Source organism: Syngnathoides biaculeatus, chromosome 11 (genome assembly GCF_019802595.1).
Source record: "Syngnathoides biaculeatus isolate LvHL_M chromosome 11, ASM1980259v1, whole genome shotgun sequence".
Taxonomy (NCBI): Eukaryota; Metazoa; Chordata; class Actinopteri; order Syngnathiformes; family Syngnathidae; genus Syngnathoides; species Syngnathoides biaculeatus.
The window spans coordinates 20,765,470-20,783,342 of record NC_084650.1 but is presented as its reverse complement, the minus strand read 5'-3'; the positions used below and the strand labels follow the sequence as shown (position 1 = coordinate 20,783,342).

The following is a 17,873-nucleotide window of genomic DNA, read 5'->3' as shown; positions in this document are numbered from 1 at the left end:
ATCTGATCCAAACCCCATGAATGAAATCTTTTGGAAGTGCAGTGGTGATACATTCTTTTAGCCTATCATGGATGAATCGTATCTCCCTGTTTTTGGTTCTTGTGTATGATCGCTCCAAGAACAAATACCAAAAAGAGCAGAGGAGGATTGAATGATAACAGTTCTCTCTCGGTGACATATCACATGGCAGCCTCGAGGATGGGGTGAAGTATATGTGTTGGCAGGAAAAGCCTTATTTAAAGCTGGCGGGGACTTCTCTCCTTTTCTTCTGCCCCAACTCTTTCATGTCAGCCCGGGGTCGACCCGTCTGCTACCCCAGATGGTGTTGTCTGTCTGCTCTGCCCTCGGCAGGATGTGCCCATCACACCTCCACCACTATGGATATACACTAATTGATTTCAGGGGGACGATCTCTCGCTCTCTCTTCTGTTTCACAAAATGACAGACAGCCTGCCAACAGCTAGCGCCCCTCACTTCACACACACGCACAGACACCCAAACACACACACTCACACACGGCCGACACTGTGCGCTGTCAACGCTAATTCAATTTGAGACGCAGGGGTGTGACTAAAAGCAGACCAACTGAGTGCTTTACCATATGCATCTCACACACACATGCGCACGCACACCACCGTGCCCCATTCCGTGGGTGTTAAAATGCCACTCATGTCAACATGTCAATTCAGCTTCACTTGTTTCAGTCAATTTAGAAAGACCACAAAAGGGCATTGTTTAAGATTATTGTTTTTTTGCTAAGTGCATTGTTAAATTAAAACCTCTTTGATTGTGTCAATCAAAAAACTTTTTTTTCAGCTGTTGTCAGGGTTTTCAACTTCAACCAACTGCACAGCTGAAGGTAACATGCTAATCAGTTGCGTTTATTTTTTAATTTTCCCTTTTTTTTAACAGGATTGTTTTAGCACATTGAGGTTTGCACAAACACACCAAAAAATGAATTTAATGCATGTCTGTACTGAATTTGAGTCATTGACTAAGCTCGCGGCCAAGTCCTGACAATGCAAGACAGATTAAGGAAACGTGCAGCAAATACCATCATGCTCATTCTGACGTTACCAGACTGTCTCCAAGAAATATAAAAAGTTCATGTGGGCTGTTTTCTTAGCAAGAAATATCTGAGCAGGTGAAAGGGGTGAGGTGACGGTCATGCAGGGGTCAATAGGATGGAGAAAGGACACGGGGTGGCAGGATCAGGTGTGTGTTCTTGCAAGTGTATATGACAGTGTTGGGAGCAGAAGAAAAACGACGGATGGTGCCCAGCTGTATTGGCGTGTGTGTGAGCGTGTAAAACTAATTAAAATTGGGCTTGAAATCTTTGACAAGAAGCAGTGGTCAAGAGGTGAGTGGACAGATTAGACACACATTTAATAAGGGCCAGCGAAAACAGGCCATTTGTCACACACGCCCATCTATACCTGAGCCCAACCAATCAGCCCAGCTTTCTGTGCTTGACCTAACCTTTTATGCATAATTGGATATTTCAAATTGGAGCCTGGAGACAAAGGTGACAAGGAGAGGATCATATCAAAACATTTCCTAACGTGATGCATGAAAAGTGTACCTCAAACTGCATAAATGTGACATAAATCATAAAATGTAAAAAAATATATATTTTTACAAGTTTGAATTTCCCTCTCTTTTGGGCATACATAAAGTGTGTCAGAAAACCAGGACAGGTATCACAAAAGATATGTACGAAATGTATTTTTCTTGGGATGATTATTTCGAAGGCGGGACAATGCTTCAGCTGGTAAAGCATTGGCCTCACAGGTCTGTTCGGGTTGGATCCCGGCCCCGCCTGTCTGGAGTGTGCATCTTCTCCCAGTGCCTGTGTGAGTTTTCTTCAGGCACTCCGTTTTCCTCCCACATCCCTAAAACATGCAACATTAATTGGACACTCTAAATTGCCCCTCGGTGTGAAGAGTGAGAGGCTGTTTGTCTCTATGTGCCCTGCGATTGGCTGGTAACCAGTTCAGGGTGTACCCTGCCGCCTGCCCCTTGACAGCTGGGATAGGCTCCAGCACTCCCCGCGACCCTCATGAGGATAAGCGGCAAAGAAAATGGATGAATGGATGATTCTTTTGAGATCTCCTGGAGCTCTGTCAGCACGGCCATGTTGATGTTGTCCACATTGTGAAAACGCTAATGAACCCCTTAAACTTGTGAAAAAGGGGGTTGGGGGAAATCACATGATGCCAAGTCAGGTGACTGTGCCAGTTGCTCATTCGGGAAGTGTCAGATGCTCAGGGTGTTGCTACTGTCAAGCAGCAATAAATGTTATGGTTACTTTAATTGCACGTGCATCATTTGTATTTACAAATAATTCATCTTCATTGGAGAGGACCACTTTGATGTGAGCATTTCTGCACAAGTATCTGTTTGAACAGCCCGTGTATAAATTTAAGAGGTCTTGAACAAATCCCCGTTGTTGGACTGAATGTCAGCCCCATCCACTTACTGAATGTCAGCCACATTCTGTAGATGGGCCAATACACCAGATCAGGGCCTGAATGCAAGTTCTGCCCAAAAGGGAAACGGGAGGAGGTGTTGATAATGCGTGAGAGTGGAACCACTTTTGTATCAACACTTGACAGTCAGTCACAGAGGCCAGAGGCAATGTTTGAAGAGCAGCTGCCTCAAGCACGACACTGCCTGACCTAACTATGCAAACACAACTAAATGCCAGGTATGGATCGATTGAGTTTAAGGAAATGGGGGGCCTCTGATTGCTGAAAGTAATTTTAAAATAAAACACATTACACTATTTCTGTTTTCTTTACGTAGGGATGGACAGGGAATTTTAACCTGAGGTAATCCAACTCTGGGTAAAAATGATTGACATGTGCTGGATTGTACGGGTCAGTGGAAAATGGGCGAAACGCCCGAGAAGGAAAAGAATCAAATCCACCGCGGCCAACTCGCGCATCAAAGTGGCTAAACAGCGAAATGGAGATTTCTTCCAGTTTGGGGCTGCTGATGATGATTGTGGATGCAGTTTAAGTGTGAGCTGATGATAATTTGGAAGGACACAAAAAGGGTCAAAGGTGGCCGAGTGTCACTCCAGAGAACTCCCATCAGCCACGGGGCCGCGGGTGTGTTCATGTATACATATTTGCGCCTGCTTTGATAGCACCTGTAATGGCTCCCATCTGAGTCTCACCCCCCGAGATGTAGTGAACTACGTATGTGTGTAATAAGGCAATGGCATGCGAGCGGTAGAAGGCTGCTTCCTCTGCAGGTGACACCTTTGACCTCTCATCTGTTCCCTGTTGGCAAATGGAGGAGGAGGAGGGGTCGAACAGCAAAAGGAAGATTCATGTCAGGCTGTATTCTTTTAAAAATACAGTTGTGCAATGACGAGTCCAAACAAAAACCTTACTTATCTAAACCTTTGGAGAATATTTAAAGTACTTTTCTCTTGCAGGAAAATGAAACAATAATCAAAACTTCATCCAAGTATAAGAATTGATCAGCATGTCAGTTAGGCTTGCAGTAGAGACAACCACAAGCCAGTGGAGGAAGTTTAGAGATGTTTAAATTTCCAGTGGCCAACGAGGAAGGCGACCAATAGTATCAGCTACTGGAACAAACAAATACATGGTTGCTGTTTATTTAGTAGTTATAACTAGTACTACTTTTTTTCTGATATGAAGTACAACAACAAGCAATATTCATTAGCGCTTTCAGATACTCAGTATCACACTTTTAATTTTACTTTTGCTTTTTTTGCATGCAAAAAGAGTAATCATTTTAAAATCTCTTTTGGTATGAAATTCATTTGGTATCTCTTCCTAAGACAATATCTGATTCTTGTAGTGCACTGGCCTTTTTAGGTTGACTGCTGTGGATCGCCTGCTAGACATGACCCCACAATGCAAAACAACCAGGTTGCACTCTGTGCCCAAGACAAATTTTCCATGAGGAATAAACATCTTATTTTATCTTGTAATAGCACTTTACATTCAGCCGCCAGCACTTTACAGTGTGCAATTCTCTCTTTTGTACAGCCGCTCTGATGGTGGCCTACCACATCTGTGCACTGCACTGGATTGTGTACGTCTTATTTTTACTGTTTAAACTTGAAATCATCAGATGGAGATTAGCCTATGACATAATCTGGCATTTCACATGCAAATGTTCATTAATATGCACTGCCCCTTTTTAAATCAGTAAAATTAGTACGCAATAATAATGTTTGTACTTTGCACCAATTTTTCAGGGTTTTTGAGTGTAAACCTAACTGCTTACTTTCCCTTTTCCTTTTAAATCTTCATTAATTTCTGTCTGATTCACAAGGACATTAAAAACATGCACGTAAGCCTTATTTAAAATAATCTTTATTTTATAAGATTTTCATTGGTGTGAACACGCATGGAATTGGCCATCTGTGACTGAGTGGAAACAAATCCAAAGCATTTCAGTGCTTTGCTCAAGGACACCAGAAACTAACTACTCTCCAACATACACCCATCCATCCATCCATCCATTTTCTTAGCCACTTATCCTCAAAAGTCTCACGGGGAGTGCTGGAGCCTCCCCAAGATGTCAATGGGCAGGAGGCAGGGAACACCCTGAACTGGTGGCCAGCCAATCGCAGGGCACATAGAGACAAACAGTCGCACCCACAATCACACCTAGGGGCAATTTAGAGTGTCCAATTAATGTTGCATGTTTTGCCCGGAGGAAACCCACGCAGGCAAGGGGAGAACATGAAAACTCCACACAGGCGGGCCCGGGATTGAACCCGGTACCTCAGAACTGTGAGGCCACCGTGCAGCCTACTCCCCAACAACTTGTTGTATTGTTTCTTTCCTCCTCAGACAAAACAAAGCAATTACACCTGATCGGTGATGACGAGATTTCCAGGGTCTTCTCTGCCTCGTGCCCAATCTACAAGGAATGACAATCTGCAGAAGAAAAGATAGGGATTTAATGGATGGATGGATCAATTGATGGATGATTTGTTGTGTGCCATCATCCTGATGACGTTGGGAAAGCCAATGCTATGTTGCCATTCGTCCACTGGGTGTCACTTTTTACCTTGTCGTGCTCCATTTGCATTATTTTTCCCAAGCGTCACTGTTTTTTTTTTTTTTTAACTGAGGCATCTAGAAAGTAAAGTTACCCTCTATCTGAAACATACATAATGCATGTCTCTATTCTCCAATAAGCACAGTTAATTTTACATCTTAACTTGACGTGAATTTAACATTACTTACCTGAAACAGCAACAAGTGAGAGACATTATGGGATGGTGGAAGAATGGTCGTTTTTGAGGTTGTGGGTTCGATCCTGAGGCCTCGTGAGCATATGCCCTGGACCCTGACTAAGATTTTGGACCTCATCAGTACGTGTATGAGGAGACTTCATGTCTCTGAAAACTTGAAAACCATGATACAAGTTAGAGGCCAATTAGGTCATTCTTATTGTACCTCAATGTATTTACTCCTTTTTGAGTGAGGGTTTATGAATCTCTTTGAGGAAGTAGACTGAAAAAGTGCACTAATAAAGAGACAATAACTACTTCAGTCATTTTTCCTGGTCTCTCTTGTTTATTTTAGTATTTACTTTTCTAAGGATGCTTTACTTTTACTCCCCATTTGAAAACAGACATTTGTTGGACTTTGTACTAGTTTGTTAAAATAGGCTTGTTACTTTTACTTTACTTTTTTGAGAACACAATATAGGTAAATAGAGAGTTAAAGTTAGATTTGTATTTGTTGATTGATTGCATGCCGTGTAAAAAAAAAAAGGGAACATCAGCAGCACCGACAATTAGGGCATTAAAGGCAATGGTGCAACAGATTTGGAGAAGCAAAATATTCCCTATACATGGCCTCTTTTCAGGGAATTGGTTGATGTTATCAGCTCCAAATATGATTAGATGCAAATGTGTTGTTGTGTCTTTTGTTTACACCTTAAAATCCATGAGCTGCCAGCCAAAAATTCTCCAGCTAATCTGAAAATCTTTTTTCGGCTGTCGTATGACAATTACACTAGTTTAGAATTAATTGTGTGTTGGTTCCCAATTTTGGCAACACTAATCAAACATTTGTTTTGATAAAAGCCTTTTTGTAGTTCATAAAAGTGTTAAGGTGTAGAAGTTATTTTTTTCTTCCTTTGAGCCAACTTATCCGAATGGGTGTTAAATGAGAGTACCAAGCTGTCCTATAGAGAGAATAAGTGGGAGGGAAAATGGATGAAATATTTTTTCGACTTTTGTACATATTGTACATTTAAGAGTCCCGACTTTTTTATTTACTTTATTCATATGAGTTGAATCAGTACTTCTTCCCTACTCTATTTACACAGCAAACTTCAGAGTTTGAGCACATTACTTTAGCTACCTCGGCAAAAAAAAAAAAAAATAATAATCATGAATTATTAGGCACATGCATAGATATTTTTGGGGGCAGGTGCTTCAGCCAAAAAAAGGAAACTTATCACCAAAATTATTAATGGTACTATCAAGAAAAAAGAGTAGCATATGTTAAACCTACGTGTTTATTTCTGTTAACGGAACCTTTGCAGTTACCTATGCAATTCAATAAAAAAAAAGAAAAACACACAAGAGGAAAAATAAAAAAGCGATACAGTACCATGATTGCATGCTTCCACACAGCTACTAATAAATGGGGATGCATCTGTGTTCAGAGTTAAACAATCACGTTCAAACTCATGTAATATGGGGGTCACTCCACAAGCCTCTCTGATTAAACCCAAATTAATTAAAGCGGAAAAATATAATCAATTCTCAAATAAACGTCTCTCAAATATGAAAATATTTTGGGTGTTGATGACAGAGTTAATATATATATTTTTTTAATATATAAGAATGTATACAGCAAAAAATTGCCCTTTTTTTGTCAGATAGGTGCTTGAGGACTCTTTGGGCACTCGGTGTGCAGCTACCTGGGTGTTACTGTTGTTTCATTAGCTAAGATTACAACCCAAATCTGATTTCATCTGGCACTCCGACAACTGTGGAACGAATCATCGGTTGAGGATTACAAAGATTATTTTCCATTTGCAGCAAAGCAAACGCTTGCCTTACACTGCCATGAAAAAAACAAGTTCCCCACTGTTCAATGTTTTCTCTTTGTGGATAATGGCTCTATGGCAAGATGGACTTCTAAAGCTTTGCAAACGGCTTTGTAACCCATTCCAGACTGATAGATGTCAATTACTTTTTCTATTATTTTTTACTACTATTTCTTAGCTGCCTCACGACCCTTGTGAGGACAAGCGGCTAAGAAAATGTATGGAGGGATTTATCTGTACTTGAAATTGTTTGGATTGTGCCAATTTGTTGCAGCATTTTCAAATCTCTCACATGATTTCACTTCATCGGACATGCTCTGTTTTAGCGATTTCTGGACTGAACACGGCAGGAGGTGTATAGGCTTGGGTGTGTTAGACAAGAAGGAAAAAATGGGATTAGTAACAGTTCATTCATGATTTAACAAGCAAGTAATTACTTTTACACACAGGACATGGAAGATAATCTGGGTTGAAAATGCCCAAAATATCCTTTTAAACTATTTTACTTCGTCTTTTACACCTGCCAACTGAGACGGCCGGATTCCCCAATAATGTTTGACATGGAAATAAGATAACTGATTGACTGACTGTTTTTCTTCATTTCAATTTGAAAACCATCTTTGATTTGATTGGTCCTTGGCGATATCACTTGCGACTTGTGGCTGCCAAGCGATCACTACATTTGGATTCTTTGATTTTTTACAAAGATTGTGCAGCACGATTCACCAAGCATCGGATTGTTGGCCCATGAATAGGAAACGTGATCTGAAAGGTGAAGTAGGTGAATATTAGGAGAGGGAAATATTCTCGGGTTCTAATCATCCCATTCCTTGGAATGGAACCTCAGTGTGATGAGCAAGGCTGGCAACAATCAATGCAAGCTTCGCTCTTTCATCTATCAATCCATCCGTTTTCTTGGGTGCTTATCCTCACAAGGGTCGCGGTGTGTGCTGGAGTCAATCCCAGCTGTCAATGGGCAGGAGGCAGGGTACACGGTGAATTGGTTGCCAGCCAATCGCAGGGCACATTGAGACAAACAGCTGCACTCCCAATCACACCTAGGGGAAATTTAGCGTGTCCAATTCATGTGGCATGTTTTTGGGATGTGGGAGGAAACCGGAGTACCCGGAGAAAACCCACGCAGGCAAGGGGAGAACATGCAAACTCCACACAGGCGGGTCCAGGATTGAACACAGGACCTCAGAACTATGAGGCCAACACTTTACCAGCTGATCCACCATGCCGCTGCTCTTTCATCTAGTTACATTAAAAGTTTTGAACTAGTTTTGTTGTAAAAGAACATTCTCACTCCCACTCATCTTTTGGGATCTTTAGCTTTTGAGCAAACATACCGGAGACTCATATGATTAAAGCCTGGAAATGTCGTGGGTTGAGTGTGTAAAAACCACAGAATGGGCAAGTACTTGAATATTAATTGATGAAACTGCATCAGAATGGCAGCGATTTCCAATTCTCCTGTTTTGCAAGTCATAAGCTGTTTATTGGTGTTAAACAAACTGTCACAGATTCATTTTGACTTGTTGTGAGAGAAAAAAAAATATAAAGTTTTTTTATCACCTTTGATAAGTTTTTAAAAATATTAAAAAACTGCATTTTATATACTATTTGGCTATCTTATTCTTTATTTGATGATCTCAAACGAATATGTGGATGAAACTGAAAAAAAATTGCGAAGGGGCCAACACTTTTTTGCAACAATGTATGAGTTAAATTAGAACTTCCCCGGTGTATTTTTTTTTTTACTTACGTATCTGTGTACCCAACTGCAGATTTGAGTAGGCTACATTTGCCACCTCTGCTAAAAGTTACGGTTGTTGCATTGCGCTAAACTGTCGTAACGTGGCAAAGGGGAAAAATACAAATAAATTACACTAGTTTACCAATGTAATCACAGGCAAACGGATTTACAGAATACACTCACTCGTCTGGGTAATTCGCTTCTGTGAGAGCAAATTGTGCTCTCCGTACTGCATGTGTAGTTCCTTTTAATCTTAAAGTCAACTTCGGGGTAATAAATAGCGTTGTATTTATAGAGCCAGTGTACGGTCCTATGACGTGTCGCAAAGAATAAATAATGACGTCGCATTTTACTGCCGGGAATGTTCCAGATTCCTTTGAGAATTCAACATTTTGGGATATCATTTTAAGAGATACTAATAAGGCTGTGAGGAGGGAGGAATTATCCTGAAAATGTTGGTTGTCTTTTTTTTTTTTTAAAAAAAAACAAGCCCGTCATCGTCATCGCATCGGTCACGAGTTTGAATCGCGTGACCGCGCCCTCGACGTCACGACTGTTCTCGAAGTAGACGGGGCGCGCGTGTCTGAAACAAACAAGTTCAGTCCAAGCTAAAAATAGTTTGGACGCGGTATCGCTAGGTTGTGGGGCACGTCTGGTGACGTAATTTATACTCTCTTCTCTTGTGAAGGAGTAATTTGACATTTTCCACAAAGGTCTGCTTTCTCTCGTGTGTTTTGTCACTTGTTTGTGACGCACCAAGGATGAAATCTATCTTCCCCACGGGCTGCTGACACACTAATTGTTTCACAGTGCATATTACACACAAACACATTTGGCCGATTTTCAAGGTGTGCGTGGATGGGGTTAACGGGAGTTTATGAAAGAAAAACAATTTGTGACTGAGGAAGGTCCGCGTGCCTCCGTGTACTGGCCGAGTTGAGTGGGATTAACGGATGGGTCAAGGAAGGGAGCAGCACGGATGACTCATACTCAGTATGGACACCGGATATCAGTCTGTGGGCGGGGACGTGTGTGTGTGTGGGGGGGGGGGGGTGATTTAAAATGTTTTCTAAATCACTACTTCCAAATGCCCTTTCAATATTGTACCGAAATATTTTCAGCCACCTGCACGGCACACGAATGTATGGCATATTATAGTTTGTCAATCTTATAGTACCAGAAATAATCCTTTGTTTATAATCAACACTTTGCATTTTCGGATCAACATAATTTTTGTTTTTAATACAGTTCAATTCAGACATGTTTGCTCTCGCCGCCATGCCACTGTGACCTGCAACTGGCGCGCGCGCATATGCACGTACGGACGCAAGCACACATTAACACGCACAATCCGTGAGTGAATGACGGCAGGTCGCCATGGAAACTGCGTTACGCTCCGGGCACCCGGAGAAGAAAACAAGAGTGAGTGAGTGGAGTCCTCATTTCAGCACCAAGCGCCGCGTGGACAGCGCCCGAGTGAAGTGGAACCCCCCCCCCCTCCTCCCCATCTGCCCCTCCTCGCATGTCTGGTCAGGGACGGAGCCGCATGCAGAGGCAACAGAAGCGGAAGCAGCAGCGAGCCTCGCCAGCGTGGATCGAGACTTCCCATATCCCAAATAACACTGATCAGAGCATCTAAACGTGACTGACGGCGGTTCCACGCGGTTTGATCCAACCAGCGAGAACGGGAGCCAGTTGCTCTGCTACAGCAACAGGTAAGAGGTATGTTCATTCACTTCTCCTTCATGTCGCAACACCGATGTGGAGTTAACATGGATTTGGATTGAACCAACCAGAACCCTGCTTCACTTTTACTGTGAGATGGTGACTGACTATAAAACTGTATTTTATTTATGAGTCAACTACTTATGCGGTATTGACAAAAAAGCGAAAAGAGTAACCATGCTTTTGCATGACATGATAAAGCCCGAGAGGTGAAAAGTAAGGAGTTAACAGAATCAGTCATGATCTATGGAATAGTTTACTCCTATTATAAATCATCCCCAAATAACTTAGTTTGTGTGGTCTTGCTTCGCTTGTCTCCTCCCCAATGGTGTGCTTTGCACTGACTGACTTGAGCTAAGTTAAAGCTAAGTGGAGAGACACTATTTTTCAGTGTTTTATTTTACATTTAGTTCTGTGTGTACCAAACCGGAGCATTATGTGCGAGCTGAGCTGATACGCCTGGATGAGTCACTCGGGCTGCAAGTTTGCAGAAGAGTGTGAAAGGGGAGAGGGAGACAAAGGGGGCAGCTGCATAGTGATCCTGCAATTGCTCTTTGCTTTCCAAAGAAACGGTTGTATTGTTTTTACGGTCAGTGTCAACATTAAGGATTGTTTTTATCGCCTCTTTACCTCATTTTCTACGCAGAAGTTATTTTTAAGAAGCATGCACATTTCCCCATAAAGCACTTCCACTGTATTTCGTTGTTGGCACTGAACAGTTGTAGAGGAATCAAGTACGTATCCAAGAAAACTGGTGATTCATGTTTAGTGAAACTGGGAGACAGATTGCAAAATTTATAAACACTGTCTGTTGTCGCGCGTTTGTGGCTGTTACAGACTCTGAAGTCTGACAAATGTCTGCCAGAGCGGAGCCCATTATTGTTCATTAATATCCCCATGTTTGTCTTTGCGTATTGACAAATCATAGCAATCAGCCATATTGAGCTGTATCAGTGACTGACAAGTATTGGTTTAAGCAAACCGTAGAATATAATAGACAGTGAATCACATTTTCCCAGTCGAACTCATGCACTTGTTCCCTGAAACACTTGACTTGTGCCCACAAGCACACTGTACTCCATCCCATGGCAGAAATTGAAATGGTTGGACAAATGTAATTTGGCCTATTGAATTTGCCAAGACTGCCACATGGTGAGGCTGCACGTTGTGCAACTGCCTGTAAAAATAAATAAAATGAACAATTTGATCTCCAATCGTCCACTAATATGCTACCTTTACCAGAGGTGTAACGGAAAATCTTGGATTTGGTCACACAGATACATGGGAATTATTTCTAGTTAAATATGCACATGTGCTGTGTGCACCCAGACACGAAAACAGATGTGTGTCCTTAATTTGTGACGTTAGCGTGATTAATGAAGTCTGCTGCCAATGACTCATTCAGCTTAACCCTTGCATCGACTCAGGGACACAATCAGAAGATAAATCAGCTGACAGGATCGTTGCACATTATTCATTTTTGTCTTGGCCTTCATTATCACGTATCCCAAGTATAGCTATCAAATACTTGGGCTGATAGTTTTATTCATATAAAGTTTCAGACTGAGAGGGAGTGTTAATAAAGTCTCAATTTCATTGGATAGCGGCACACTCCATTTTGCATTTCAGATTCAGTTATCTCAGTGAAACACTTCTCCTTAATTTGTCGCGATCAGGTTGCAACACAGATGGATATTTATGCAAAGCAAAGCTTCATGAATGATGACGTGTGTTTGTTAGTCAACACATTAGCATTGTGGAAAAGCTGTCAGGCAAGCTGTGACTAGCAGCAGACATCAGACTGACAGACAGGAACAATCTCCCTCCCTCTATTTGTTTGTGTGTGTGGGGGGGGCAGTTAAACATTTGCTGGTTTAAATATTCATAAACTCTCATGTTGGTTATTGTTCACTCTTTTAAGGCGGCAGCATGTCTGAATTCAAATCCAGTCAGCGGTTCCACAGCCTGAAGCCTGAGCAAGTGGCAGTTCTCCATCAGGTTCTATCTGACATTGTTCCCATCCACGGCCGTGGGAACTTTCCGACCCTGAAACTTCGTCCTCGAGACATCATCATTGCCGTACGGGCTAGTCTCCAGAAGCAGGGGATCATGGTGAGAGACGTACGCCTAAATGGCTCCACAGCCAGCCATGTTCTGGTTCAAGATAACAGAATGAGCTACAAAGACCTGGATATCATATTTGGGGTCGAGCTGCCCAGTCAGGAAGAGTTCCAGGTACGACTTAAAAATATATTTTTTTAAAAAGTCACTGAAAGAATATGTGCAGTTATTTCCATTTAGTACTCTCATTACTCTCTTTGTCAGACTGCAGTATTGATTCTTGCGCTTTTCATTTCGACAGAAATAATTGCAATCTCAATGAATTCAATTAGAATTTATTTCACAGCCAGGCTGAATTGGTTTCAATATATGTAACCGAATTACACCTGAACACAAAGTCTAATATTGCAAGCCATATTGCAGTCATTATTCACACTTTTTGTCATATTTTTGCTTTTTTCCCACAGGTGATTAAAGAGTCAGTACTTGGCTGCTTGCTGAACTGCCTGCCAGCAGAGGTCAACAGAGAGAGGATAAGCAGCGCAACGATGAAAGAGGCCTACGTCCAAAAGATGGTCAAAGTCTTTAATGACCAGGACCGCTGGAGCCTCATCTCATTGTCCAACAACAGTGGCAAAAACCTGGAGCTCAAATTTGTAAGCATGCTGAGGAGGCAGTTTGAGTTCAGCGTTGATTCCTTCCAAATCATTTTGGATCGTCTTCTTGAATCCTACTTGCAGGAGTCGCAGCAAAAACATAATAATATTATAGTGAAGGAGCACGAGGCAGAGACTAAAGATGTGTCTTCTCTGCCTAAGGCCAGCGCTGCAGGAGCCGACAAAACCAAATTTAAAAAGGCATCGCTTTTAGAGAAAGGGGCTCACAACAGCAACACTGAGCTGAAAGATGAGATACATGAAAAAGAAAATACAGTACAAATGCCAAAACACTTCACGCAGGAAGGTGATAACATAGACAAAACACCCGCCGAGCAAAAAGAGCACAGAGAAAACCCTAATGAACCCAAAGTCCCAGGGCATGCATCTTTAAACCTGATTGCAAGAGAGAAACAAACCACTGAAACCAAAGAGGCTCAGGATAAATGCAAAGATGAGTTATTGACCTCAGACTCAACTGAGCTAGTATGTTTAAATCACGCTACACTTTGTGATAAACCAGAAGAACTCACTGAGAATATTGGACTGGAAAAAAACCCACAACCAACATCGACAGAGTCCGTAAGACTGATAGAGAACTCTAACAGCAAAGAATCATCCGAGAAAATAAAATCCTCAAGGTCTGTGTGTTTGTATAACCCAGACGTCGACACAACTCAAGTAGACAACAGTGTAGAGGGTGAAAAAAAAGTTAAAATAGATGTAGCGATAGATGTCGAGATTAAAGGGGACATGAAAAAAAGTGAAATTTCAAATGAGGTTTTGACACCAGAGGAAAAGCCAGACCTCGCACAGGCTGACGTCAGCTCCATCTCTGTCACATTGCTTTCACACAACCATACACTCGAAACACACAGCACAGTACAGATTGAAAAATCCCCTGACAAACATGACAATACCACGGATACTCAGGACACACCTGCACCACCTGGCCTTGTTTCTGACAAAAAGACTTCCTGTCATCCTCCTTGTAAGAGCTCAGAAAGAATCCCTCACATGGTGGTGCTCAAGCACTCCTCTCCAAAACCTCCACGAAGGATGTGTAAAAAGGTGACCACCATTCCTTATCGTGGCCCAGCCTTCAAGAGTGACTCCAAAACAGGTTCCAGTTTAGATGCAAACTCTTCCCCAGAAGAACCGGATGTTAATGTAGAGCTAAGACCAGAGCCCAGTAGTGTGACGACGACTGGTTTAGATCCCACAACAAACCCAATCTCAACTACAAAAAACCCAAACTGTGATCTTTCATCCAATCTGAATTTCTCCTCCACTCCTGATCCCACCCCTGATTCTATTTCTTTTCTACCTCAGGAGCCAGAATCGTCTCATTTAATCACTGAGTGTTTGTTTGTGACTGACATTCAAAGCCAGGAGGATAGACCACGGTTGCCTGAGCAAAGGCAGTCTTCCCCTGAAAATACTGCTTTACAACTGAAGCAAACAGAATCTCCCTATAGCCCGGATTCATTAGTTTCACACATTGATGAATCCTGCTCAAATGCTGAGCAGGCCACACATACCTCAGAAGTTGCAACCGATGATGAAAAGGAGAACAAGGAATCATTGGCCAACTCAGATAAGCCAAATGGCAGCAATGAAAAGACCCGTTCACCCCACTTACCTTCCTCCCCCCTCAGTATTACCCCCCTTGTGTCTTGTCTTTCCCTTCCTGTACTCAGTTTCTCACCTCCCCACTTCACCCCCTCACCCCCAAGTCTCAGCTCTCCTCCATGTGTGACTCCTCCCTCTCACTGCCTCTCATCTGCAATGCTGCACACTGCCAGCCCAGTGACCAGTTACGGTTCTCCGCCCCTGAGTTTGAGCCCTACCTCATCCTGCATCAGTTCACCTCCTTACCTCACCCCTCCTCTGCTTAGCCTTAGTCCTCCCCCTGCCTGTCCAACTCCTCCTTCTCCATGCCTCAGCCCTCCTCTTCTCTGCTTCACTCCTCCAGTGGAATCAAAGGATTCCGTGTTTCCAATATCCTCAGATACAGGGCCTTTGATAGACAAGTCAGACAGTGATGAACAGATTTTTGAGCCCCCTACCTTGCACGGAGACCCTCTCCTGGAACTGGAGGGTAAAACAGAGCAGCCTCGTGTTTCTTTGTTGACTCAGGACCCAGAGCCGGTCTCTTTTCCAATCACGCTTCCAAGTGCAACCGCACATGCACTTCCCCAGTCAAAGTGTGGAGAACCAAGCGAACATGCCTCCCCAAACACGGATGAAGCATTTAGGCCTTTGTCTGAGACTGACCAGGCCCAGAAAACAACTGCAGACATGACTGAAGAGAGCTCAGGTCTGCAAGCAGCAGGCTGTGTCCCTGCAGTCGAGGTCCTGGCTGAGAGCATGTATGGTGACTTTGAGGCCGCCATGGCCCACCTGCGCTATCGTTTAATAGCTACGAGGAACCCTGAGGAGATTCGAGGTGGTGGCTTGTTGAAATACAGTAACCTACTGGTCAGGGATTATCGACCAGCCAGTGAGACTCAAATAAAGACACTGGAGCGATACATGTGCTCACGCTTTTTCATTGATTTCCCTGATGTGCAAGAGCAGCAGAGGAAGATCCTATCCTACTTGAAGAATCACTTCATCGGTGAGGAGAGAAGCAAGTACCAGTACCTAATGACACTACGTCGTGTGGTTGACGACAGCACCGTGTGTCTGATGGGCCATGAGAGGCGTCAGACTCTCAACATGATCACAGTGCTGGCATTGAAGGTTCTAGGAGAACAGAACATTATCCCCAACACAGACCATGTCACATGCTTCTATCAGCCTGCTCCGTACCTTGCAGAGCACAACACCCCCTATCTAACAGAGCCCAGTTACTGCAGCTACTACATACCCCAAGGGGGATCGACTCTACTTTACCAACCGTACCCTTTGCACTTGCACACACAGACGGGACTAGTTTAACTGGAAAGCAAACATGCATGAAAAGTTACACAAAACACACAGCAAAGGGAAAACCTGCTTGTTATGAGCTAGGAGCTGCAGAATAGAAGTACGGTTTGGCCTATAACCGACTTTTTGGGAGTGCAGGAGGTTGTACTTCCATTTGTACTCTGAAGTTCAAACAAAAAATTCAGTAATGATAAAAAAAAGTATATAGCATATATATATATATATATATATATATATATATATATATATATATGGTATTTTTCCTAAAAAATGCTGTGCACCAATGAGTCAACCCTTTGGTATCCCTGGGACCAAAGATGGGTTTTTGACCTTCACGGACATACAGATGTACCTCCAAGTTTTGGGACTCCTGTGTCTTCTTCTTCTGTGCTATTCTTATTATGTTTAGAATGTGGACCTTGCCTGTGATTAATATTGTGCATGGACTACATGGGACTGTTCCCTCACTGCCAAATACTGTGTGACTATGTTCCCGAGATGTTTTTATGTAATATTGTTTTTCATTCACTGAATTAATTTTGAATAATTATACAGAGGTGGATTCATCAGTAAGTGAAGCGTCCTCTTAAATTTACATGCATGCACACATAATGTATGAACACACGTATTGTAAAATGTATGGGAAGTCAGTCAATGCATGAGCAGCTAGATTAACTATACATGTATGACACAGTGCAAAGGCGTTTAATTTAATAAAAATGAATATATTTTTGCAAGACTTTCCAAGATAATCCTGCTGATTGTTCATAAAGCCTTTGCAATACACGGTACAGCATATTGTTTACAGTATGTTGTGTGTGAATTACAATCCATCATTTTCAGGTAAACTGTGAGAAAATGTGATGGATTACTCTTGTTGGTTGAGTCCTAGTCATGTGAATTTCTAGATGATTTGATTTACTCTCCATAGGTGGTCAGGTTATAACAATCTTGTGGTCATTTCTAAGCATGGCTGAGGTACAAGCAACTGCCTTTGAACTGCTGACTCTTCTCAGAATGAATCAGCATTCACAATATACATGATCTACACGATACAATTCCGGAACAATTTGAACCCACTTTGAATCTAATTTAAACCAACAGCAACTATGACCAAAGATGGTTGCATCAAGTGCCTAAATGAAAGAAATATCTTTATCTGGCTGCAATGGGGGTGTTTCATGTGGGTCTTGACCTGGGCTGTAGGTCTTGTTTAATTGTTGACCCCTATCACTGCTGACCATTTTGATGTCTTCTTTAATGTACTCGTTTGTTGTAGTTTATTCATGTACATTTTAATAAATAAACGGAACTAAGAGAAAAAGTTCAAATATGGTAAGAGATTATTTTAGAAGTAGCTGATTTTCTGAAATAGAAATAAAATTATTTTTTTCTTTTACAGTTTGCCACTGACTTTTCTGAACAACAAGGCATTGCAGCTAATGCGGCTGTATAGCCACAATTTGGTGCTGCAATGATCCACTTAAGCATAACAGTCACATCACGAGGGTGTCCTGGAGAGTGGCCCAAAGCTGTGAAACCGTCTGTTTGAGACCTCTTATCACAAATCACCTGTCCTTCGAACGTGTTTGAAGTTGCTGACGCACATCGCTGCAACACAGCCAGTTCAACAATGTGTTAAAACGAGGAAGAGTTCATGGTTTCTGATCAGAAAATGA

General features: G+C 42.2%; 1 protein-coding gene across 1 annotated transcript; it reads left to right on the top strand.

Annotated features, from left to right (window-relative positions):
• Positions 1 to 10,501: 10,501 nt before the first annotated feature.
• Positions 10,502 to 16,281, top strand: LOC133508684 (terminal nucleotidyltransferase 5C). The gene is made up of 4 exons (XM_061834986.1): positions 10,502 to 10,536; positions 12,468 to 12,781; positions 13,075 to 13,343; positions 15,579 to 16,281. Exons 2-4 carry the CDS (start codon positions 12,476 to 12,478, stop codon positions 16,204 to 16,206), a joined length of 1,203 nt encoding a protein of 400 aa, XP_061690970.1. The 5' UTR covers positions 10,502 to 10,536; positions 12,468 to 12,475; the 3' UTR covers positions 16,207 to 16,281.
• The last annotated feature ends 1,592 nt before the right edge of the window (positions 16,282 to 17,873 follow it).

Excerpts from the sequence above, each read along its gene's own strand:
- LOC133508684 (XM_061834986.1), top strand. The coding sequence starts at position 12,476 with ATGTCTGAATTCAAATCCAGTCAGCGGTTCCACAGCCTGAAGCCTGAG. Across the intron at positions 12,782-13,074 it reads CCAGTCAGGAAGAGTTCCAG|GTGATTAAAGAGTCAGTACT; the intron begins GTACGACTTAAA and ends TTTTTCCCACAG. Across the intron at positions 13,344-15,578 it reads CGTCTTCTTGAATCCTACTT|CTCAGGTCTGCAAGCAGCAG; the intron begins GCAGGAGTCGCA and ends GACTGAAGAGAG.